At 38.2% G+C, this 26531-nt stretch overlaps 1 protein-coding gene across 16 annotated transcripts in view; it reads left to right on the top strand.

Annotated features, from left to right (window-relative positions):
• ERC1 (ELKS/RAB6-interacting/CAST family member 1) overlaps positions 1-26531 on the top strand; it is a 542093-nt gene that overhangs the window by 434737 nt on the left and 80825 nt on the right. For 11 of the 16 annotated variants that reach the window (XM_032254227.1, XM_032254224.1, XM_032254230.1 and 8 more), the window contains one exon: positions 21679-21777. In XM_032254227.1, coding sequence (XP_032110118.1) covers positions 21679-21777 — 99 coding nt within the window. Of the gene's footprint in view, positions 1-21678; positions 21778-24175; positions 24243-26531 lie in introns of all 16 variants that reach the window. The other 5 variants (XM_032254233.1, XM_032254236.1, XM_032254234.1 and 2 more) reach the window with 1 other exon arrangement.

Below are 26531 nucleotides of genomic sequence, written 5' to 3' on the forward strand. Positions count from 1 at the left end.
AGAATGATTGAAGTTTATGGTATTGCCAGCCTTGTTCCTGAATGGAGCATTTTGAATTGGATATGATGTTTTTCCAGGACTTGCATGAAATTGCAACCTACTAATGGTTAAATCTAAAATTATGGGTCCTCTGAAAATAATTTTGAACATGTACAGTCTGGGCCTACCTAACTTTTAACTATTTCATTAGAAATATACAGAGATTGAACGGATAATACTATGTTTAACTACATATGCATGTTACAAGCATACCCAAATTACAGACCTGAAACAAATACCAAACTGTCTCCTGAGACCCAGATTATAAAACACAGTTAGAGAAGCCTGGTTGGTTCTCAGTCATTGGCCTGAAGCCAAGGACACAGTTGCATCATATTCCCCTAGTCTATAGTGTTTAACATTTCTTAATTTCAATTTCTGCTAAAAGGAAGATTCTTATAATCAAGTTATCTTTCGTAACGAGTTTCCTCACAGTTACCTTCCTATCTGTCTTATTATTGAGCAACAATAGCCAGGAAGAACTGAAGGAAACCTGTCTTTAAGGCTGGTTCTAGTTCAGCTGATTGCCATCTAGAGCTTTCTTTGTATTTAGACATCAAGACAGCAATCACAGCAATGTTCCGTAAGCCTGGATTGTCCTCCTGAATGGTTGATGAAATTACCAGCAACTGACTTGCAGCTGTTCTTACGGCTGTACACTGAAATAACTATTTCTCTTAATACATATTTTAACAATCTGAGACTAAGTGGGTCTCTCACTTTTATGTCATCTGGTAAGATGAGCCATAACTTAAATATCTTTCTTTTTATTACCACAATGATATAACTATAGAAGAAAAAACATGAGCCATGATTGACAGAAATTAATCTCCTTGTCAGAGATCATTTCCTCCATTGCTTAAAGCTTCTTGCAATACAGCCTTTAAAAAAAATTGTGATTGAAATACATACAGCCAGGTGCGGTGGCTCACGCCTGTAATCCCAGTACTTTGGGAGAGTGAGGCAGGCGGATCACTTGAGATCAAGAGTTTGAGACCAGCCTGGCCAACATGGTGAAATCCTGTCTCTACTAAAAATACAAAAACTAGCCAGCTGTGGTAGCAAGTGCCTGTAATCCCAGCTACTCCAGAGGCTGAGGCAGGAGGATCGCTTGAACCTGGGAGTTGGAGGTTGCAGTGAGCCAAGGTCACGCCACTGCAATCCAGCCTGGGCAACAGAGTAAGACTTCATCTAAAAAAAAAGAAAAAGAAAAATACATACATACATTAAAAAGTACACATCATTAGTATACATGTCAGTGAAATTTTACGCACTCATTTAACTAGCTTCTATATCCAGGAAGCAAATTATTGCCAACACCCCTGCAACTAGTTCTTACACTTCCGTTTCAGGTACCATCCCCTGCCTATTCCTGCAAGAGGAACTACTCTACTGAATTCTAACAGTATTGGTTAGCTATATTTTTTAAAAATCTAAATTTAAGATTCTGTGTCAACACAGCAACCAGGGACCCAGAGGCAGAAGCCAATGGAGCCACCACATGCAGAGGGCACAGCCTTGAGCCACAGAGGATTGTTCTCAGACCTTGAAACCTAATGGAATTTTCTCTGCTGGATTTCAGACCTGCTTGGGACTGATAACCCCTGTTTTCTTCCAGTTTTCCCCTTTTGGAATGGGGATGTCTATCATATACTGGTCCCACCGTTGTAATTTGGAAACTGATAACTTGTTTTCTATTTCACATATCCAGAGATGGAGAAGATGGATCATACTCAGTCTCCATCATGCCCAATTCAGATGAATTAGATAAGAAGGTTTGGGACTTTTCAGTGATGATACTTGATAGAATTTTGGATTTAGAGTTGATGCCGTAGTGGGTTAAGACTTTTGGGGATACTGGAATGGGGTGAACATATTTTGTGGGTAAGACAGATATGAATTTGGTGAGACTAGAAGGCAGGCTGTAATAGATTGAATGCCTCCCCAAAACATATGCCCTCCCCAAACATATAGCCCCCAAAAAACATATGTCCACATCCAAATTCCTATAACCTGTAAATGTAACAGTATCTGGATAAAGAGTCTTTGCAGATGGGATTAGATTAAGAATTTCAAGAAAAGCTCATTCTTGATTATCCAGGTGGGGTCCTAATCCCAGTGACAAGTTCTTATAAGAGACAGAAGACAGATACAGAAGATAAGGTGATATAAAGGCAGAGGCAGAGATTAGACTTTGTGGCTATGAACCAAGTAATATCCACAGTCACCAAAGCCAAAAGATTCAAGGAAGGATTCTCCCTTAGCGTCTCCACAGGAAATGTGGCCCAACCAACACCTTACTTTTGGACTTGGGGCCTCTAGAACTGTGGGAAAATAAATTTATGCGGTGCTTATGTTGTTTGTGATAATTTCTTATGGCATCTCCAGGAAACTAACACATGGAGTAGCTTCTCGAGTTCTTCATGTATGAATATGACAAGCTTGTTGCCCCTGAGTATATTAGGTTTCCCTTTATTTGAAGGAAAAAGGTAAATAAGTTATCTCTGCTTAATGATTAGCATTTGTTGATAGATATGTGCAAAGAAGACATCTTTAAGACAGCCTGGGGGCAGAAGAAGTCAAATAATATTTTCAGAGAAAGGAGAATACTATCTTCATGAATGAGCTAGAAAAGGAGCCTCTTATGCAGAGGGATCAGTGTGGCCAGGAGTGCTGAAGCATGAAGCATCATGAGATCAGGGAGCCATACAAAGCTGCTTATTACCAAGTCTGCACTACTCCTAGGCAGTGATGTGAGACTCCAGAGCTAGGAGGGGACAGGTCTTGGAGACCCCTGTATTCACAATGCTGAGAATAGTTTGGACTTGCTCCTGTAGGTAATGCCAAGCCATGGAGAGGCTTTCAGTCTCACTGATGTTTTTAGAGTTTTCTTTTATAGCTAAATCACTGTGGCAGCTAATGGAGGAAGTTAAGGGGAGCCTGGAGTAAGAAGATGGTAAGATTAAAAACAGGGAGACTGTTTAAGAATCTATTCCAAGCCGGGCGCGGTGGCTCAAGCCTGTAATCCCAGCACTTTGTGAGACCGAGGCGGGTGGATCACGAGGTCAAGAGATCGAGACCATCCTGGTCAACATGGTGAAACCCCGTCTCTACTGAAAATACAAAACATTAGCTGGGCATGGTGGCGCGTGCCTGTAATCTCAGCTACTCAGGAGGTTGAGGCAGGAGAATTGCCTGAACCCAGGAGGCGGAGGTTGCGGTGAGCCGAGATCGCGCCATTGCACTCCAGCCTGGGTAACAAGAGTGAAACTCCGTCTCAAAAAAAAAAAAAAGAATCTATTCCAGTTACCCAAATATGAAATGATGAGTACAGGAATATAGGGTAGTTGAGATGGAGTAATGTATTCACTAGCCCATTCTGTGTATCAACCACCACCTAATCTTAGTGGCTTAACACAGTAAACACTAATTTCTTGATTATGCAAAGTCCACTGCAGATCCTGCTGACTCTATGAGGAAGTTGTCCTCCATGCAGCAATTCAGTGATCCAACACTACTTAAAATTTTCTAGTTTAGCTCTTTCAGTATGAAGCCTTCTTGGTCACTGTGGCAAAGGAACAAATAGTTGGTGGTTTCCGCGCTGTTTCTTCTGTGTTTAGGCCCCAAGGTCACTACCCACAGACCACTGGCCAGTCAGATGTCTGGTTTGGCCGAGTAAGTGGAAGTGGTCTCCCTAATTAAAATGAGTAATCAAGAAGAAAGACCATATATGGAAGAGAATATAACATGCTTTTTTTTCATAGAGTTAAACTTGAGGTGATCTATACGCAAATAGATACATCAAGAAGGTCATTGGCTAGAGATACTCCAGGTAAAGATGAGAGCTAGAAATATTAATTTTGGAGTCAACAGAACAGAAATACTAGTTAAACTCATGAAAATGGAATAGCTTAGTTAAGAGATAATATAGGCAAGTTATATTTACTTTTTACTGTTTTCTAACATAAAATATTAACACAGGCCATTCTTTTCATCCTTATAGATTATAACTCAATGAGCATATGCCCTCTGTACAGCCTGTTGGCAATGAATTTCAAAATTGCTTTACTGGATAGGCATTGCTAGAAGTTTTTATGCAATTCTAGGATTTTTAAGACCTTTTTTTTTTTTTTTTACATCTTACATGTGTTGAAAATGCTTTAGGCATTTATGGTGCAATATATTGGAGGTGATTGTGATGTTACGTACCCCACAGCCATTTTGCTGTTTTGATATATAAATTAATAAAGCTCTGTTCCTGGAAATGAGGATAATGCTACATGAATACTCCAAAGAGTTAACATAAATGTAGTCTTGAAAAGCAGTCTTTCAAGAAAAGAATTCTGTCCAAATGCTATTAATTCCAGGGTATTTTGTCTATTTTCCTTGAAAGCATCTTAAATTAAAAAATCTGTTTCGCATTCAGTTTCTTAGCAAAAATATGTCGTGCTTTTAAAGAAACAAGAACCAAGAAACTCTTGGGTAGGTTAATATCTCCATTTTAAGTGCCACACTTATTTCATGAACAAATCTTTGTATATTTGGGTGGTAAATTATACTTCAAAATACCAGTAGATGTTTTGTTTAAAATTTTGTTCTCTTTGGTAGATTATTTCCTTCTAATTATAGTAGTAAACACTGGTATGTTATGATTAGTGATTAGCTTATAACAAACATCTAAACAAGGATAAGTCTGCCTGTTTAGTGATAAACCTGTCTCTTGATATAATTAAAACTGATCACTAGCCAGTATGTCTCCATATATTTCTAGGACAGTGTAACACACAGTGACATAAATTAAAATTTTTTTTAAATCAAAGATATAGTAAATACCAACTGTCTATTAGTATTAATTAATGTCAACAAATTTAAAAAATAATAAAATTTAATTTTTCAAATTGATATAAGTAAAAATTACTAAATTGATATGTTACTGAGTTAATAAAATTAACATTTATTATTATTAATCTAAATGGGAAGGTGAAACATGGGATAAAGAATGAATTTTTCTGGACCTAAAAACTGGAAGGAAAGTCAAAAGGGCTTACCAGAACATGCTTAGGGTGCCCAGAGGTACTGCAGGTTCATATCCCAGAGGTGGGGGTATTTTAAATCACCCCCAAAATAAAACTGTGGTCAACCATCAGTTTTGTAATATTAAAGGAAGCCAGTTGTAGATTCACTGTGGTCAAATTACTGCAAGGACTGAGACTGGAATAGGTTGCTCTGCCCTAGAAGTTTCCTGGTTGATTGAGTTGAAGTCTGATTAAGTTGAGATCACTTCCAGACACACACAGCCCCGCCCTGATTCAACCATCCCACCACAGGAGTGGAGAGGAAATTAATGAAGCCTTAATGACAAGTTTGATGAGGGAGGGAGCAACTATGTTGGCGTGTCTTGTGAGAACAGTTTGTAACTCCAGGCACCCAGCAGTAGCCCAGCTATGATAGCTAATCCGCTGCTGCCTAATTACCTAGCCCTATTTGTAAGATGAATGTTTTAGCTCCCTGCTTTGCATTTAATCATAATTGTCTTTTATTCATTCAGTTTGAGATCTTCCTGGTTCTTGGGATGTTGAGTGATTCTCAGTTGAAACCTGCACATTTTGGATGTTATGCTATGTGACTCTGGGTCTTATTTAGGCTTCTGTTTTAGCTGGTTTTCTTTGATACCACTCTAGCAGGGGATGTGTGGGGTGCTGCCTCAGTATTGCCCAGTGGAGGTAGAAGTCCAGGTTCCCCACTTGGACCCTGCTGACACACAAGGGGTAGAGGCTCCTTGTTACCCCTGGGTAGAGATGGGTATTCATGTCTCCACTAGGCTTCACTGATGTGTCCCTGCCTGGTTGGGGTAGGAAGGCCTACACTAACACTGTGGGGGTGAAGAAGGGGGGCTTAGTTACTGCTGTGCAGTAGTGGAGGTCCTGACTCTCCACTAGAAGACACAGCTGTTACTGCTCTGTGGGGGTGGAATTCTAGAATCTTCACCTAGTCTCCAGTGACACTGTGGAGGGGAGACTTCATTGCTGACAGATGGAGATTAAAGCCCTGCCACCCCCAGCTTTCCCTGACACCTTCCAGTGGAGCCAGAAGAGGCTGAAGCATCTCCTCATAACCTACTGAGCATGGGACCTGCCACTTGGTCTTTACTGACATGAGTGACAGTGTTGTGAAAAATCATAAAAATTTTTTATAATTTTAATTATAATTAAATTATATTTAACACAGTTTTTTCTGTGGTCTTTAGAATAGAGTGATTATTGTCCCACAGATTTCTATCTTGCTAGGCTGTCCCTTTCCTTTAGAGGCTTCTTTGGCTGGAGAGAGTGGGCTTCTGTGTTGAGGCTTTTTTGTCTATGCCTGTTGGCATTTCCAGGCTGTCGACTTTTTCAGCTCCACATCTGGATATATAAGGCAAAAAGAAGATCCAGGAAGCTGTGGGTCACAGCATTCCTGACTGATCTGCCTTCTCTCTGCCTTTTTAATAATGTTTATCTCAGTGTATAGCTTTTGTTGTACTTTTATACTTAATGTGCTGGAAAAAAATATTCCTGATACTTCTTAAAGATGGGAAGGCATACAGTATTCAGGGGACCACTGAGATGGGGATTTGTGTTAGAGGACAGAGATCAGGCTCAATCAGAATACACAAGGACCAGTAGTGATGTGTATCCAAGGAGCAGCGTGGGGATCAGTGATGGAAGAAGAAACATCATAGCTGGGGTATTCTTGCCAGACCCGCTCAACAGGAGTTGAGAGATAACATATTGATAGTGGGACTTGAGAAATTTGATTAGATCAGATCTCATGATTGATCAAACATCAAGGGTGGGGATTTATTTTTGAAGGAAGCAAACTTCTTTTGTCTTTAGGAAAATAAAATGTATGTTTTGGGCTTAGATATCTAAGTAATCAGTAGGTTGAATTTTAGTGCTTACATGCAGATAACCAATTTTTTTAAGTCATAATTTTCATTACTACCTCATCCCTTAGCCTGAGTCACATATTTACATGTTTTGGAAAACCATACCTCTATCTAGCAGCAGTTAAGTTTTGATGTCTGGTGTCATTACTTAATTCAGCTTCCAGTTCATTTTAAGTAGTCCTTAATAGATACTCATTTCTTATCAGAATCAATCTATACCTGATATTTATATATTTCTAGAAATCAAAGTTTTTCAAATACTTGAATTTATCAAATTGTAAGTGGAAATATTTCAACAACTATGAAGAGATAGATCATTTAAGGTATAATAACTTTTTTTTAGAAAAGTCTGATTTTAATAAATGGTGGTTTTCTGTTTTTTTTTCTTCTACACAAAAGACTGAAAGCCATTTAGCTCAGTTGTACAAAAAAGAAACTTTGGAGAATAGAGAAAAACATCAATAATGCAATAATAGTTGTGTGAAAATTTTAACAATATAACTACATATACGTTTGTACAAATACACATATACAGTGAAATCCTTTTATAATGAATGGTCAGAATAGGAGGAAACAGCGGTATTGGAGAGTTTGGCCTCATATCATTTGCTTTCAATCTGAATGGTTCAGAAAGAATCTAAAAATGCTTTTATATCCTCTGGGTTTATTTAAAGATACTTCACTGTATGTACACACAAGTGTATAGTTGGCTTATGTTTTGAGTCAGTTGTGTTCTTTTCTTACCACATATGGACCATGATTTTGTAAAAAGAGAAGACAAAATTTCCTCAGAACTTCTAGCTTTAAGAACTTTGGCTGGGCATGGTGGCTCACACCTGTAATCCCAACACTTTGGGAAACTGAAAGGCAGGATGATCACTTGAGCCCAGGAGTTTGTGACCAGCCTGAACAACATGGGGAAACCTCATCTCTACACAACAAAAATTTTAAAAATTAGCTGGGCATGGTGGTGCACATCTGTAGTCCCAGCTCCTTGAGACAGGAGAATCACTTGGACCCCGGAGATCAAGGCTGCAGTGAGCTGTGATTGCGCTGCTGCACTCCAGCCTGGGCAGCAGAGGAGTCCCTGTCTCAATTTAAATATTAAAAATAACTTTTATTCTTGTGATCTAAGGTGCTTTTTTTTCCTTTAGAGAGAGCGTGTGTGTGTGTGTGTGTGTGTGTGTGTGTGTGTGTGTGTGTGTGTGTGTTTAAAGTGCATGGATTCTTCAAGATCACTGTCTCTCCTTAGCTTTTCTTCAAGCGGGAGAGAATGTGCTGTATTTATGTGATTATGAAAAGCATTAAGCAATTTAATTTCTGTGTATTTAGTAAGGAAATAATCATACTTCAAAAACTTTTTTTTTTTTTTTTTTTTTTTAAGAAATAGGATCTCCAACTGTCACCTAGGCTGGTGTGCAGTGGCACAATCATAGCCTCCCAAGGAGCTAGGACTCCAGGTGCCCACCACCATGCCCAACTAATTTTTTTAAAGTTTTTTATAGAGGCAGGGTTTTGCTATGTTGCCCAGGCTGGTCTTGAACTCTTGGCCTCAAGAGATCCTCCCACCTCAGCCTCCCTAAATGCTAGTATTACAGATGTAAGCCACCATTCCTATCCTATAGTTTTATTTGAAGAGGAAGTACTAAACTTACCTACTTTGCAGTAGTAAAATAGTTGGGTTGGGATACAGTTTGTGCCACCATCCTTGAGAAAATAATTTTTTTAACTTGCATTTTAACACCATTTAAAATCACACACACAAAAATGGTCTTTCTGTTAGATGTGAAGAAATTTGGTATTACTTCTGGCTTTCATGGCCTCTGTATCTGTAAATACAACTGTATACTCAGTGATATGGTTTGGCTTTGTGTCCCCAACTAAATCTCATGTTGATTGTTATTCCCAGTGTTAAAGAAGGGGCCTGTGAGAGGTGATTGGATCATGGGGGCAGCATTCCTCCTAAGTTCTCATGAGATCTGATGGTTTAAAAGTGTGTGGCACTTTCCCCTCGCATGTGCTCTCACTCTCTCCTGCCACCATGTGGAAAAGGTGCTTGCTTCCCCTTCGCCTTCCGCCATGATTGTAAGTTTCCTGTGACCTTCCAGTCATGTTTCCTGTTAAGGTTAAGGGACTGAGTCAATTGAACATCTTTTCTTCGTGAATTACCCAGTCTCGGTTAGTTCTTTACAGCAGTGTAAGAGTGGACTAATACACTCAGCCACTCAGATAACCTAAATTATAGACAAACTGTGGTAAATGTTCTCGGATCTTGGCCATTGTTCACTGATTTTTAGGCTAACAGAAAACACTTGCCTACGTTTTCTTCTTTTCTTTAGATATAGTGTTGAGTTTCACTGGATCCAGCCAATAATTCCCTTTAAACATTCTGTTCTTTGAGAACAGAGACAGCTGGGAGAAATGATCCTATGACATTAAAACTAGAATTGGATTGCGCTGGGTTTATTGCGAGGATGTGGAGATCTGTGCTCTAAAATGTGGCAGAGGTCAGGAGCAAAGGCTCAGCCACTCTTTCTTTTTGAACACCTTCATTTTAGATACTGTACTGGGCCAGTACAGGCAAATTGGCCCCCAAGATATTTCATTCCTGGAACTTAAGTTCATGACCTGATTTTAGGAATGGCTTTTTTGATCTGTTGCTTTTTCGCCAGAATGTACCATAATTATATACCATGGCCTTGCCAGAAAACAGGAAAGAGCTCAAAAATTAGGAGTGGAATAGAAATTTGTAATTTTTTTTTTAGTTTTAAAATGTTGAATATGTCTTTGTCCTTGTTTTAGTATATGTTTGAAGACAGAAAACATAGGCTGCTCCTCTCCAGAGTTCAAAGTTAAAGTCTGCACAGCATATGAGAAAGTGCTAAATATATATGGTCATTAGAATTAACCATTAAGATGAACATACTCATTCTGGCAGCTAAGAAGTAATATCTTCAGCTCAGGGAAAGCTATAAGCTATAAGTCTACCCAGCTAGGTTATGTGTCTGTGTTATAGAAGCCAGGAATCCCATACAAGAGTTTCTAAGGATTACGAAAATGGTCATGATGAGATGGAAGAGAACAGTTTCTTAAGAATGAGCAGACAGACAAAAAAAAAATTGTTTTTTTCTTTGGTTTCTACCAAAAGAGGATGAAAAAGTAGTTTTCATGGGAAATACAGAATATGTTGAAAGAACCGATATCTTGTGAGCTTAATGCCATAAATGGTGATGTGTCTAAGAATACCCTGAGATAAGAAGAAAAACTACATAGAGTCTTTTTAAAAAAAAAAAATTCACTGAGTCCTAAAGTAAAGAAGTCAATATACATAATTAAAAGTTTTTCTTTTCATATTAAATCTATGTGTGTATAAGGAAATGAAGGAGAAAACTTTATAAATACTTGTAAACTGGAGTCCCTGGATTCTACAGTTCTTTTTTGAAACTAGTGTGAGGAACAGAAATTTTCTTTTTATCTGGGGGAAAAACTGTGCAATTAAAATGTCTATTTTCTTTGCTTTTGACTGAGATAACTCATTGTGGTAACACTGGGTTTTAAATTGTGATTGGTAATGATATACCTATTTTTTATTAATACAAAGAGGAAATTGAATTATTTAATAAAGGAAGTTTTATAGAAAAAGCATTCAAAATGTTAAGCTCATTGCTGGAAAAAAAAAAACATTATGGTCCTTAATGATAGGAAAGGTGGGAGCTACAAACCTATCATCGTTTTGCACCAATTATGGAAAATTGATTCTTGAATTAAACAAACATATATATTAAGGATCTTCTCTGTGCTGGCAATTTTAGTAGGTCCTGAGTTGATAGAACCAGTAATTTGGCAATATGTAGCAAAATTGTTTGTCTGTGCATTGACTTTTTGACCTAGAAGCTTTACTTCTAGGAGTTGGTCTCACAGACACATCTTCAAATATACAAAGTAACATATACACAAGGTAATTCACTGCTATAATATTTGTAATAGCAATAGATTCAAAATAACCCAGTTGTCACACAGGGCAGTATTTGTTGTCAACTGTAGTGTATCCAACCGAGTGAAATACTGTGCAGCTGTAGAAAGGAATGATAAAGATCTCTATTGATATGGAGTAATTCCCCAAAAATACTGTTAAATGAAAAAGCAATATGCAGAATAATGTGTTTAGCATATTACTTTTTATATAAGAAAAGGGGTAACATGTACAATTATATGAGTGTATGATTGCTCATAATTGCAAGAATAAACAATTGAAGGATAAATCAAAAATTTACCCAAAAAAATTACCTATAAAAAGGAAGGAACAGGATAGAGGAGACAGGGGTGGAAGCAAGCCTTCTGTGATTGGACATGGTTATATTGACTTTAGAATTAATTGAATGTGTTACATAATAAAAAATGAAGTTAGATCAGAAAGAAGAAAAAAAGCAATCCTTGAAATTTAAAAACAAATGAATCTAATTATATATTAATTGTTAACTTATTCATATTGTGCAAATAATTATTTCAGCTAACTTTATAATACTGATTTTTCGCTATACATCCTTAGTAGGATAAACTCCAAGTAGAAGGACAAAATGCAAATAATTTTTTTTAATGGTCTCACTCTCACCCAGGCTGTAGTGCGGTGACATGATTGCCACTCACCGCAGCCTCAACCTCCCAGGCTCAATCCATCCTCCCACCTCAGCCTCTCAAGTAGCTGGGACTGCAGGCATATGCCACTGTGTCTGGCTAATTTTTGTATTTTTTGTAGAGATGGGGTTTCACCATGTTGCCCAGGCTGGTCTCAAATTCCTGGGCTCAAATGATCTTCCCCCGTTGACCTCCCAGAGTGCTGGGATTGTAGATGTGAGCCACCATACCTAGCCCAAATAAATTTTAGAGTTTATCCTGAAGGCATATTGATAGTAACTGTATTGCTTTTGGTATTTTTAAAGCATTATATTGATAGATAAAACAAATCAGTAATTATGTTATTGTTAGGAACTAAAATTTTTCAGCATAAGAGAAAAAAATATAAAGTATAAAATCAAAGTAGTTGGCTGGGCGTGGTGGCTCACGCCTGTAATCCCAGCACTTTGGGAGGCCAAGGCGGGCGGATCACGAGGTCAGGAGATCAAGACCAGCCTGGCCAACATGGTGAAACCCATCTTAAAAAAAATAATAATAATAATCAAAGTAGTTTAGTAAAAACCCAGCCTTCAAGATTGAGATCTGTGAATCTTAAATGTGAATTTAGAACATTACTGTTAACCAATAATTTTCTCCCTGAAATACATTAAATTTTAAAATACATTTTAAAACTATGTATTTATAGGCGTGAGCCACCGTGCCTGTAATCCCAGCACTTTGGGAGGCCAAGGCGGGCTGATCACAAGGTCAGGAGTTCAAGGCCAGACTGGCCAACATGGTGAAACCCCATCTCTACTAAAAATAGAAAAACTAGCTGGGCATGGTGGCTCGTGCCTATAATCCCAGCTACTTGGGAGACTGTGGTAGGAGAATTGCTTGAGCCGGGACCCGGGAGGCGGAGGTTGCAGTGAGCTGAGAACACACCACTGGACTCCAGCCTGGGCTACAGAGTGAGACTCCATCTCAAAAAAAAAAAAAAAAAAATATAATATATATATATATGTTTTGCAGAGAGTCTGTACCACTCTACAACCCCACCAACAGTATATGAGCATCCCTACACATTCTCACCAACACTCGTTACTGTCTTTTTTTTTTAATAGCCATCCTGGTTGTTGTGATGTGGTATCTCACTGTGGGGTTTTGTTTGTTTTGTTTTATATTTTATTGCTTCTCCATTGTTCCTGTAGATCACTGTGGCTTTGATATGTATTTCCCTAATGATGTTGCACATCTTTTCTTGTGCTTACTGCCTATTTGTAAATCTTCTTTGTTGACTGAAAAAATTCAAATCCTTTGCTCATTTTTAATTGGGGTGTTTGTATTTTTATTGAGTTGTAAGAGTTCTAGACAAAAGTCCTTTATCATATATATGATTTATAAACATGTTCTATCCTGTCATTCTCTTTTCACTTTCTTGTTGATATTGTTTAGAGCGTAAAATTTTATAAATTTTGATGTGTTCCAATTTATTTTTTTTTCTTTGCCACTTTTGCTCTTTGGGTATCTTACCTAAGAAATTATTGCCTAACCTAGGGCAAAGATTTACTCTTCTGTTTTGTTCTAAGAGTTTTATAGTTTCAGCTCTTACATTTAGGTTTTGGCCCATTTTGAGTTCATTCTTTTATATGTTCTGAGACATAATGGGTTTGACATCATTTTCTTTGCATGTGGATTTCTATTTGTCCCACACCATTGGATAAAGAGAGTATTGTTTCTCCATTAGATTGTCTTAGTCCCTTTGTTGGAAATCAGTTGACCATAAAAAAAATTATGATTTGTTTCTGGACTCTCAATTTTGTTTCATCGATTTCTTTGTTTATCTTTATGCCGATAACACGCTGTACGTAAACCTATTTTACTGTAGGCTCTGAAATCAGGAAGTATGAGTCTTCCTAACTTCTTATTCTCATTCAATATTGTTTGGCTGTTTTGTATTATTTTTTAAAACGCCATGTGAATTTACAATTCTGTAACAAATTGAAGAAGTAGTAATAGAAGCAGTACTAATAGTAATAGTAGTGGTAGCAGTAGAAGAAATACTGCAGCAAATAAAGGGAAAGGAAGATAAAGGAAACAAGTAGAGCAATAGAATCATTTCTGAAGGAGGACATAGATGTATGGGCTTTTTTCCTATTCTTTCTTCTTGTTTATGTTTGGAAATTCTCAATATAAAATATAATTGTTTTAGTTTTAAAAGGGGAACAGGCCTCTAAGCTAGACTGTTTGTATTATAGCTCTAGCCCTGTGACTTATTCATCATGAGAATGTCACAAAGTTATTCGGGCTCTCTGTACCTCAGTTTTTCATGATTGACATGAAAATTCTACCAACTTCATGTTGTTGTTATGAGGATTAAATTACCTAAGGCTGTTAGAATAATGTGTGGCACATACTAAGTATTCAATAAACATTGGCTTGGAAATTGACTATTTTGGGGGGAGGGGCATAAAAAAAAGACTTTTTAAAAGTACATGTAGATTTACCAAATAATCAATAAATCTAGTTATTCATTTTAAAACTTACTGGCCAGTTAATGTATATGAAAAGAGAATTAATAAACTTGAAGATAACACTGCAGAAATTATCCAAAATGCAGTGCAGAAAGATAAAACAAAATTGAAAATATCAAAGAGAGGTTAGGAAACATGGAAAACAGACTGAGAAGGTACATTCATCTGATAGGAGTTTTGAGAAAGACCATAGAGAAAATTCAGAAGGATCAATATTGCAAAATAGGAAAGTAGACATTTTAAAAATTGGAAATTACAAATTTTGCAAATTATAATATAAGGAAATGGCAAATTTTGTAAAAAGAAATTGCAAAATATTTAGAACATGGAAAACACTATACATCAACATTTGTGAGATGCTGCTAAAGCAGTTTTTAGAGGAAAATTTATACTCTTAAACACATACATTAAATAGAAAATTAAAAGGCTGGGCACAATGGCTCATGCTGTAATCACAGCACTTTGGGAGGCCAAGGTGGGTGGATCACTTGAGGTCAAGAGTTCAAGACCAACCTGTCCAAAATGGTAAAACCCTGTGTCTACTAAAAATACAAAAGTTAGCTGGACGTGGTGGCGGGTACCTGTAATCTTAGTTACTGAGGAGGCTGACGCAGGAGAATCACTTGAACCCAGACGTTGTAGTGAGCCAAGGTTACACCACTGCACCCAGCCTGGGCAACAGAAAGAGACACTGTTTCAAAAAAATTTAAAAAAGAAATTAATGAGCAAAGCATCCAAATCAAGAAATTAGTAAAAGAACATCTGTGTAACCCCCTTCACTCTCTCTCACACACACGCACACACACACACGCGCACGCACACAAAAGGAAGAAAGAAAATAAAAACAGAAATTAAATGAAGTAGAAAACTAGCAGCTGGGCACAGTGGTTTGCGCCTGTAATCCCAGCACTTTGGGAGACTGAGGTGGGTGGATCACTTGAGGTCAGGAGTTTGAGACCAGCCTGGTAAACACAGTGAAACCCCGTCTCTAGTAAAAATACAAAAGTTAGCCGGGCATCACTTGAACGTGGAAGGCAGAGGTTGTGGTGAGCCGTGTTCATGCCACTGCACTCCAGCCTGGGCAACAGAGCAAGACTGTGTCGAGAGACAGAGAGAGAGGGGAGAGGGGAGAGTGGAGAGAGGAGAGGAGGAATCTATAGAGAAGATTAGTGAAACTAAAAGCTGATTCTTGGAGAAGACGCACAAGACAGGATTTAATGACTTAATTAGATGTGAAATATATAGTGGGACAGATTGTTCAAGAAGAAAAGACCAGATATTATAATAATTTTAACAGTGACTATCTGATGTCCCTTCAGATTTCTACTACTATAGAATTAATTAGTCTGCTTTTAGTCTAGTAAACAGAACCTGCAACTGAACTCTCAGATTTTTTATGATACTAAAACATAAATCTGATTAAAATTTAAACTTTCTCTTTTAATAGCTGAGTTTGGATAACCAGAAACCAGAAACCTATCCTGTTTCTGATCTTATGTATTCTTTTGTGAATATAGTTTCTGTAACAACTTGTTTTAACATTTGAGACATAGACGTTTTTGTCTTAGAAGATTCACAAAATAAACCACTCCTTTTTCCTCTGGGAGAGTATGTATACCTGGATACACAGATATGCATTGATAGCTAAAGAAGTCTATTTCAGCAAGTTTCTTCCTTCTTCCCTTCTTCCTTTTTCTTCCCCCTTCCTTCCTTCCTTCCTTCCTTCCTTCAGGCAATCTTATTCTTTATGTCATTGGGACCAGAGGATTTCATCTATCTGCACATGCACCTGGCATGGTCAAGAGGAAAAACTTTTGGATATAAAATATCTTTCATGTCAGTAAAACATGAAGGAATTACTCCTTTTGCTTTTTGGTCTTATCTTGAGAAGAGCATACTATGAGAGCCCCTTAAGAGCACAGAGTCATTTATATGATCTGTGTAACATCTAATGCTCTGTGAGCTGTCAGATACTTAGTGCTCAACATCGTAACTATGCAGGGAACAGACTTCACACCAAGTTTCCTCATACTAGACCAAGGAATGCTAAACTTTGATCATCTTCGTGTCTTTTGGAAATGGAGAAGTAAGTTCTTACAGTTATTTTTTTCATTCTCTGACGTGGATCAAATAAGTAATCTTTGGTCTTATAATCTTATAATCTACTAATCTTAGTAATCTTTGGACAGATAAATCCACTTGGATCAGTTTCTTCAGGCAAGCATACATACTCATTCCTAAGAAGTACTTTAAATGCATTCTGCCTTGAAAATGGATTTTTGTGTACTTTGTTAGGATTTCTTTTTAAGTTTTTAAACTTATGCTAGATGTCAGATAGTAAAGATTGTCTCATGTTCTAAGAAAATAAATAGCCAACTATACTTTCACCCACATTCCTATTAAAGTCAACATGGAAAGGTTTCCTAACTGAATGAATGACATGATACAGATGTTTTGCTCACTTTCTGCGAATGCCTCTTTCTTTTCCTCTATTTTCCTTTTTTCCTGAGAGCTGCTTTGCAGAAGACTTTGTCATGAAATACCACATGCCATAAGAAAAATTAGCCTATATCTTTTCATGATTGTCTTAGTCCATTCAGACTGCTATAATAAAATAGCTTAGACTGAGTAATTTAAAAACAATAGAAGTTTATTGCTCACCATTTTGGAGGCTAGAAGTGCAAGATCAAGGCAGCAGCAGATTCGGTGTCTGCCGAGGGCTTGCTCTTGGCTTCATAAATAGTGCTGTTTTGCTACATCTTCACACTGCTGAGGGGCAAACAGGCTCCTTTGGGCCATTTTGTTTTCCAAATATAATGGAAACATTTATTTACTCATTCATTTATTTATTTATTCATTTGCATTTATCCTTTGAACAACTACTGTTTGCAAACAAAAAAAAATATGTTATTTGCTGTTAATTTGATAATGAAGATAACAGTTCTATATGAAAAATCTATAGTTGGTCTCACAAGCAAAGTGTGCTGGGAAAGCAAAAACAGAAGGAAAAAACAAATTGTTTTCATATTTTCTCTTTTGAGTAAGACACTATCCTCTAGGATTTCAGTCTCCTACCAGTGATACAACTAGATATTTATATCTCCCAAATCAAAGTACAAACTTCAGCAATAGAACCTTGTTCTTCATTATTTTCTTTTATTTTCAGCTTTTATTTTTGATTCAGGAGATACATATGCAGATTTAATTAGCTGGGTATGTTGCATGATACCTCAGGCCTTTTTTATAAGAGTACTAATCTCATTCATGAGGGTTCCACCCTCTGACCTAATCATCTTCCAGAGGCCCCATTTCATAATACCACCAAATCGAAGGTTGAGTTTCAACATATAAATTTGGGCGGAGCCAGGCACAGTGGCTCATGCCTGTAATCCCAGGCATGAGATTTGAGAGGCTGAGGTGAGCAAATCATTTGAGGTCAGGAGGTCGAGACCAGCCTGGCCAATGTAGCAAAACCCTGTCTCTACTAAAAATACAAAAAAATTAGCCAGTATGGTGGCATGCATCTCTAATCCTAGCTATTTGGGAGGCTGAATCAGAAGAATTGCTTAGCCGGGGAGGCGGAGGTTGCAGTGATAAGAGATGGTGCCACTGCATTCCAGCCTGGGCAAGAGAACGAGACTCCACCTCAAAAAAAAAGAATTTGAGGGGAGCAGAAACATTCAGACATAGCAAAGATCACTGGGGGTCATCCCAGAAAAGAGAAATTTGATTCACAGATAGTTTATTAATAGGTGTTTTTTTCCTATTATATACTAGAGGGAGAAATTGACTTTAAAATGTGCTTCCGTTATTAGGTGAAAATGTAAAGAACCTAAATCTCGGCCGGGCGCGGTGGCTCAAGCCTGTAATCCCAGCACTTTGGGAGGCCAAGGCGGGTGGATCACGAGGTCAAGAGATCGAGACCATCCTGGTCAACACGGTGAAACCCCGTCTCTACTAAAACTACAAAAAATTAGCTGGGCATGGTGGCGCGTGCCTGTAATCCCAGCTACTCAGGAGGCTGAGGCAGGAGAATTGCCTGAACCCGGGAGGCGGAGGTTGCGGTGAGCCGAGATCGCGCCATTGCACTCCAGCCTGGGTAACAAGAGGGAAACTCCGTCTCAAAAAAAAAAAAAAAAGAACCTAAATCTCCAACAATATGGTACTCATTAAATATTCATTCAGAGGGCTGGGCAGAATTGCTCACACCTGTAATCCCAGCACTTTGGGAGGCCAGAGCAGACGGATTACCTGAAGTCAGGAGTTCGAAACCAGCTTGGCCAACATGGTGAAACCCTGTCTCTACTAAAAATACAAAAACTAGCTGAGTGTGGTGGCAGGCGCCTGTAATCCCAGCTACTCAGGAGGCTGAGGCAGAAAAATCGCTTGAACCCAAGAGGTAGAGGTAGCAGTGAGTTGAGATCGTACCACCACAGTCCTGGACGACAGAGCTAGACTCTGTCTCCAAAATAATAATAATAAAAAAAAAGATATCCATTCAGCTAAGTGCTGTGCAGCCAGTTAAAAGTAGATTTTAGGCTGGTCATAGTGGCTCATGCCTGTAATCCCAACACTTTGATATGCCAAGGCAGGAGGATCACTTGAGGTCAGCAGTTCAAGACCAGCCTAGGCAACATAGTGAGACCCCATTTCTACAGTGTCTAGAAGAAAATACACTTTCTAAAACCAAAAAATAAATGAATAAATATATATATATATACACACACACACACACACACACACATATATACATATATACATATATATGTAATTTTTTAAAAATAGGATTTTATAATACTATTTAATGACATGAAAAAATGGTCATAATAATGATGATAGCTAACATGTATTGGGTGTCAGCTTTATGCCAAGCACCTTTCTAAGTGCTTTCCTTGTATTAATTAAACAGGTTAATCCTCACAGCAGTCTTATGTGAGAGATACCATTGTTATCCCCATTTTAAAGGTGAGGAAACTGAGGCTCACAGCATTTAAGTAGCTTGCCTAAAGTCAGCTGGTGAGAGGCAGAGATAGAATATAAACTCGGGCAATTTGGCTCTTTTAAAGCCCTTGCTCAGACATCATTACATATCTCTGTAAATTTTTTTATGGAACTAGACAAATTATTTTTCATTTATCTAGAAAAGAAAACGTGTTAAAAATAATCAAATTTTGACAAAGCAGAATTAGTGGACGTATCCCACCAGGTATGAAAATATGCTATAAGATATAGTAATTTTTAAAATATCACAGTGTAGCTGAAATAGAGAAGAAATAGACTAAATCAGAAGAGCATGGCACTTTTTATGTTCACAGTAAGAAGTCTGGATACACCTAAATACTAAGAGTGATAATCACTGATAGAGGAATTATAGTTGGTTTTTCTTTCTTTCCTCTTTTTTGTTTGTACTTTATTTTTTTAATTATCTATAGTGCCAAGAGTTCAAGACCAGCCTAAACAACATAGAGACCCTGTCTCTTTTTTTTTTTTTTTTTTTTTTTTTTTTTTTTTTTTTTTTTTTTTTTTGAGACGGAGTTTCGCTCTTGTTACCCAGGCTGGAGTGCAATGGCGCGATCTCGGCTCACCGCAACCTCCGCCTCCCGGGTTCAGGCAATTCTCCTGCCTCAGCCTCCTGAGTAGCTGGGATTACAGGCACGCACCACCATGCCCAGCTAATTTTTTGTATTTTTAGTAGAGACGGGGTTTCACCATGTTGACCAGGATGGTCTCGATCTCTTGACCTCGTGATCCACCCGCCTTGGCCTTCCAAAGTGCTGGGATTACAGGCTTGAGCCACCGCGCCCGGCCGAGACCCTGTCTCTACACAAGAAAATTTTTTAATTAACTGGATGTGGTGGTACGTACCTGTAGTCGCAGCTACTCAGGAGGCTGAGTTGGGAGGATCACTTGAGCCTAGGAATTTGAGTTTGCAGTGAACTGTGATTGTGTCACTGCCCTCCAGCCTGGGTGACAGAATGAGACTCTCTCGAAAATATGGCAACACAGAAAACCCAAATTATCTATAGTGAGCATTTTTAAATCATCCAATATTAGCAAGTTTATTTCTAATGCTTTATAAGTTCAAGTTTTAACAATATTTTATTGGTGTAACATATTGCTGTTTGATTTTATGCATCATGTACCCTGCATTTTCTAAGTTGCTTACTCTGCAGAGTTAATTCTCTAAAGTGTTCAGTATATTGTTCATTTGCTCAAGGCCTAAATTAACCACTCACACAGAATCACCAATCCAGTCTTCCTTTTGGTAAAGATGGAGAAAAGACAATGGAATTGTAGCCCTCTTCTGGCTTAGGGTTCAGGAGAAGGATTTCAGAACTTTTTACTTGTTTTTAAAACCCAAATTGTTTATTGATGATATAAAGGCTATTGGATTACATATCTGTGTGTGTGTGTGTGTGTGTGTACAGCTTCTGTCTGATCACCTCACTCAACTCTGTAGTAAATTATAATAGTTTTTCAATTGATTTTTTTAATTGCATTTTAGGTTTTAGGGTACATGTGAAGAACATGCAAGATTGTTGCATAGGTACACACGTTGCAGTGTGATTTGCTGCCTTCCTCCCCATCACCTATATCTGGCATTTCTCTCAATTGATTTTTTTTAGTGAGACCCTGTCTCTACAAAAGAAAATTTTAAAATCAGTCGAGCATGGTGGCTTGTCCCCATAGTCCCAGCTGCTTGGGAAGCTGAGGCCAGAGGATCACTTGAGGCCAGGAGCTTGAGACAGCCTGAGCAACATAGTGAGACCTTGTCTCTTTGGGAAAAAAAAAAATCATGAAGTACTTGATTTGGGGATATTGCCTCTTCCCCCAAAAAATTCTTTTTTGTTTTTGAGACGGAGTCTCACACTGTCGCCCAGGCTGGAGTGCAATGGCATGATCTTGGCTCACTGCAACCCCTGCCTCCTGGGTTCAAGCGATTCTTCTGCCTCAGCCTCCCAGGTAGCTGGGATTACAGGCGTAAGACCCTGTGCCCGGCCTCTTCCCTCAAAATTTCTGTATCACTTTAAGTGCCAGTCTTAGCTCAAGCTGCCGTAATAAAATACTGTAAACTGGGTAGCTTAATCAAACAGAAATTTATTTTCTCATAGTTTGCAGGCTGGAAAGTCCAAGATCAAGGTACTGTTTGATTCAGTTCCTAGCAAAAGCTCTTCCTGGCTTGCAGAGGCTGCCTAATTACTGGATCTTCATATGGCAGAGAAATAAAGAGAAATTCCTCTGTTTTTCTCTTCCTCTTCTTCCAAAGCCCAGTCCTATAAGATTAAGACCCCACTCTTATGACCTCATTTAACGTTAATTACCTCCTGAAGGCCCTGTCTCTGGGTATGGTGACATTGGGTTTAGGGCTTCTACATATGAATATTGGGGGGCACAATTCACCCCATAGTGGTGCCTAAACTCTTTCCAGTATCCTCAGAAATCCTATATGTAGTTTATTTTACTGCAGACAGGATTAGTTTTATCCTTTCTTATGAAATCCTTAAAATATTCATTACAGTGTGTCATAGAAACTTAAATTTAACCTTATGAATAATTTCTTCCTAGACACAAAATCGAATGAAGCTAATGGCCGACAACTATGAGGATGACCACTTCAAATCCTCCCATTCCAATCAAACAAATCACAAGCCCTCCCCAGACCAGGTAAGATGGCTCTAGAATGTTTTATTTTAAAACCCATAAACTTAAATTTTGACGTGTTTTGTACTAGCATGTTGCAAATTCTGAGATACAAGTTAGAAGAAGAAAAATAAATAGCTAATTCAGTTCTGAAAACTATTCTTTTAAGAAAATTCAATTTCTTTATAGAAAGTTAGTGATTCTGAATATTTTAAGAGCAGAGAATATTTGTAAGACTTGAACAATAAAGAATCCTTGAATTGGAGAAAAAAAATTAACCTCAGAGATACATACTAATTTTTAGCTGTCTTGATTTCCTTTTTAAGGAAATAGTGCCTTCTTAGAAAAACAAGACTCTTCCATTGCAAGCTTATTGAGGCACAGCTTAATTTAGAGGTTATTTCTGTTTAATTGTAAAGCATGAACTCTGTGTTCATTACCTATTAAAAGTGAAGATTGAAACTTAGTTCTTCACTCCTTGTCCTGGTGGATCCCTCCAGCATGTCATGCTCAAGGAAAATTGTTGCCTTCAACTTCTCATCAATGCAAAAGAGACATTGATGAATCTGAAGGGAACCATATTCAATTCTAGTTTCTTGGAAGAAGGGAACTCTCCCAGAATCTTGAAAATGATGGATGGGATAGAGTGGTGAACAGATTACCTCATATCCCATTGCCAAAAATCAAATTTTAACATCTCCATCACACCCAGCCTTAAAATATATAGCTAAGGGAAAAAAACAGTCAAGTAATTACCTCCATATGACTAAAGCATTGAGGAAAACTCCTGCTAAACATCTCCACTAAATAATAGCTATGGCATTGTCTTAGCAGAAGCAGCAGAAATAATGCAATGAAAGCAGCAATGGTATTCAAATTGCTGTTGTTTCTAAGATTCAGAAGGTTTAGTCCTATTATGATGACATTTACTAAGCCAGTTGAGGCAAGTTTTGTATTTTAGAAGGAAAACAGTATCAGTGTTTAATGTGGGCAAAATGGAGAGCTGTCTGCCTGGCATCAGCAGTCCTTCCCTGCCAAGAGATCATTTTACTTTTTCTGCCTACTTCCTGATACTTGGAATTGAATTTATGCCAATGTTAGATTCCTCATGAAAACAGTTTTTTGATAATAGAAAGAACTGGATGCCTAGAGTAGGAAGAGGCAAACAGAAAGATTGAAGGAAAAGCTAAACATAAAGAAAAACCTCCAACTTGATAATTTTGCCCAGATCTAGCCCTGAGATAGAAACGGCATCTTGGAAAGTAGGAAGAATAGAAGTATAATGACAAACTACAGTTGTTCCTCAGTGTCCTCGGGGGATTGGTTTCAGGACAAACCCACTCACAAATACCAAAATCTGTGGTTGCTCAAGTCCCTTATATAAAATGGCATAGTATTTGCAAATGAGCTATATACATCCTCCCATACAGTTGATTTTGTTTTATTTTGTTTTGTTTATGAGACGGAGCGTTGCTCTGTTGCCCAGGCTGGAGTACAGTGGTGTGATCTCAGCTCACTGCAGCCTCCACCTCTGGGTTCAAGTGATTCTCTTGCCTCAGCCCCCTGAGTAGCTGGGATTACAGGTGCCTGCCACGACGCCTGGCTAATTTTTGTGTTTTAGTAAAGATGGGGTTTCACCGTGTTAGCCAGGCTGGTCTGGAACTCCTGACCTCAGGTGATCTGCCTGCCTTGGCCTCCCAAAATGTTGGGATTACAGGCGTGAGCCACGGCACCTGGCCCTTCCCATATACTTTAAATCATCTCTAGATTACTTATAGTACAGTATAAATACTATGTAAATAGTTGCTAGACTCTTTTTTTTTTTTTTTTGAGACAGTCTCGCTCTGTTGCCCAGGCTGGGGTACAGTGGCGTGATCTCAGCTCACTGCAGCCTCCACCTCTGGGTTCAATCAATTCTCCTGCCTCAGCCTCCCAAGTAGCTGGGACTACAGGCATGTACCACCACGCCCAGCTAATATTTGTATTTTTAGTAGAGATGGGGTTTCACCATGTTGGCCAGGCTGGTCTCAAACTTCTGACCTTGGGCTCCGCCTGCCTCAGCCTTCCAAAGTGCTTGAATTACAGGCTTGAGCCATGGCGTCTGGCCTGTTAATACTGTATTTTTAAAAATTAGTTTATTTTTATCTTGCATTGTTATTTTTTATTGCTTTTTATTTATACATATATGCATATATATTTTTTATCCACAGTTGGTTGAATCCACAGATGTGGAACCCGCAGATACAGAGGACCAACAGTAACTACTAATTTTGATAGTTTAGGGAATTACAGTCTGTATAAGAGAGTCAAGAAATTCTCTTCTGCTACATTATGCTTATGTCTTTGTTTTAAATACTAACCACCTCTTTTTCATTCCATGCTGCTCTGGGGCGTTGCCCCCTTGTCATCTCTCTCCCTGTAGGATGAGGAGGAGGGTATATGGGCATAGCCAATCAGAGGCTCTTAGTTCAGCCATTTTGTTCAGAACGGTGAGAAACAGCTTTCCTTAACTATAGAAATGGTTTTTGTTTGTTTTCATTTTTCTTTCTACACGGTAACTCTCACGTCTCATTTCTCTGTAATTCATGAAATCCCTGGTGTGCTTTCTGTTTTTTCATTTTCACATGATTCTTGTGTGTATTGCTGTGCTTCTGACAGAGTGGGGTTTGGATTTTGTGGCTTTCTTTTTTTTTTTTTAATCTCTGTGTGTTAATAGTCACTTCTGTAATTTCTTTTCATACATTTTTGGGAGAACTTCTAGGACATGTAACTAAATTTCTCCAGTTGTGATTTTGTTAATAAATTACCCTTTCTAGGGTGATTTTACAGTGTCCTGGCAAGGTTTATAGTAACTTATATGAAACTGGCAATAGAAAATTGATCCAATACTCTTGCCATTGGCCCAAGTTTGAGGTATACTTTTTATGATGATTAACTATAAATGCATGGTGTTTAAAAAAAAAACTGTACCGTGAACTAAAACCTCCTTTTGTTTCTATCTATAGAAGAATGAGCTCCACAGTCAGCACCTAGGACACATCCCATAGGGCTTTGACATTACCCTCAAACTACCTCTAAAAATAGGGAGAAGCAAAGTACAAGGAGACTTTTTTTAGAAGTCATTCTAAAAATTCTTTTCCCTCCCTTTTCATGGATTGTGGCTGTGTTCAGCAGTTGCCAGGACACTGTTTAGATTCTCCTTTTCAGACCAATTGGCTGGAAAGTGTAGTCCAGCTGTGGCAGTATCTCCCCTTGATCTGATGCCCTTGAGGCTTGACTAAGGAAATACTTTTCTTCGAAGAAAAAGTAATAATTATGATTAATAAGTTCACACATATTGGTGGCCTTGCACTCCCTGGATTCACTGCCCATGCTTATCAGTGATCTCACTCTTTTGAAGTCAGTTCTCCCTGAAATGTCTTTGTCTTGGTGTTAAACTGCTTAAAATGATGAGGACATGTGCAGACCTCTTAATTGCCAAACACAACCAATAAGGATGAAGAGGTAAGTTGTGGAAAGGGGCCCTGGACTGTGAGGTGGGAAGCTTTCCAGGTGGCTTTATCCTGAGGGCATGAATGATGGTGAAATGCACAGGATCACCCAGAAAGCTCTTCAGGTTAGAATGCTGCACGTCAGAGAAAGCTAACGCTGAGAGCAATCAGTGTGCTAATTTGTCTGCACTCTGCAAGGGTAGGTATTTGTCATCATCAGCCATGTGAGGCCATGCAGTAGCTGGATGTAGTTTACTGGTCTCTTAGAAATGAGCATGCCTCTACCTTGTCTATTTTGGCAGAACATAGGAGCTTCTTAGCTTCCCACAGCTGGAAGCACCACATACGTGGACACGATTATATTTTTGATGCAAATCCTTTTTCTGGCCAATCAGAGGAAGGCTGTTAGTATTCTGGGAAACAGGCTTATAGGTAACTTCACCAGGAGACTAAAAAGTAAACAAATCAGCACATAAACTTGTTCCTGAAATCTTCATTTTCCTTGCTCTACCAAAATAGAATAACTCTTAGCTTATTCCAATTATCGCACTATTGAGCATACTGCACTAATATATTAACTTTCATTGGTTTAATACCATGCATTTGCAATTAGCCAGCCATAGCTAGGATTTCTATGATATGGTGTTTCCAACTTTATAAAATATGCTGTAAACCTCATTATATCACAGAGATTTTACCTAAAGAAATGTATGAGTGATCCCTAAAACACTGCAGAAGTTTTGACTGGCTATCCACTTTCCTTCTCCTGTTTCCTTACTAATTTTACAGAAAATAGATTATCTTTAAAAATTCAAACTTTTGAAATTGATGATTTACCTTATCAAACTTAAGAACATACGTTTTGCATCTGAAACATTTTCTAGGACACCAGTACATATTGATCAAGTATGAGCCTTACTTGATATAATCCATAGATGGGAAGAGAATCATAGATGTTCTGAGCTGGAAAGGATTCTGAAGTTAGTCCATTTCAGGAGAGGTGGTAAAGCATAACGCTTAAGAGTGTAGGCTTTGGAGCAGGATGCCTATATTCAAATTCTAACACCACCATGTACTAGCTTCTGATTTGGACAAGGTATGTAATCATGCTATACTTCAATTCTTCATCATTAGGATGGAAGTCGTTGTGGGGAGTAGATGAATTGTAAGACACGTGGACTCTAGAGCCAGACTCCACAGCTTTTAATCTAGACCTCTCCACCTGCCCTATGTCCTTGGGAAAGTAATTTAAACTCTCTGAACCCCAGTTCCTTTATCTAAAAAGGG

Source organism: Sapajus apella, unplaced genomic scaffold (assembly GCF_009761245.1).
Source record: "Sapajus apella isolate SASKATOON/1434 unplaced genomic scaffold, GSC_monkey_1.0 scaffold86, whole genome shotgun sequence".
NCBI lineage: Eukaryota > Metazoa > Chordata > Mammalia > Primates > Cebidae > Sapajus > Sapajus apella.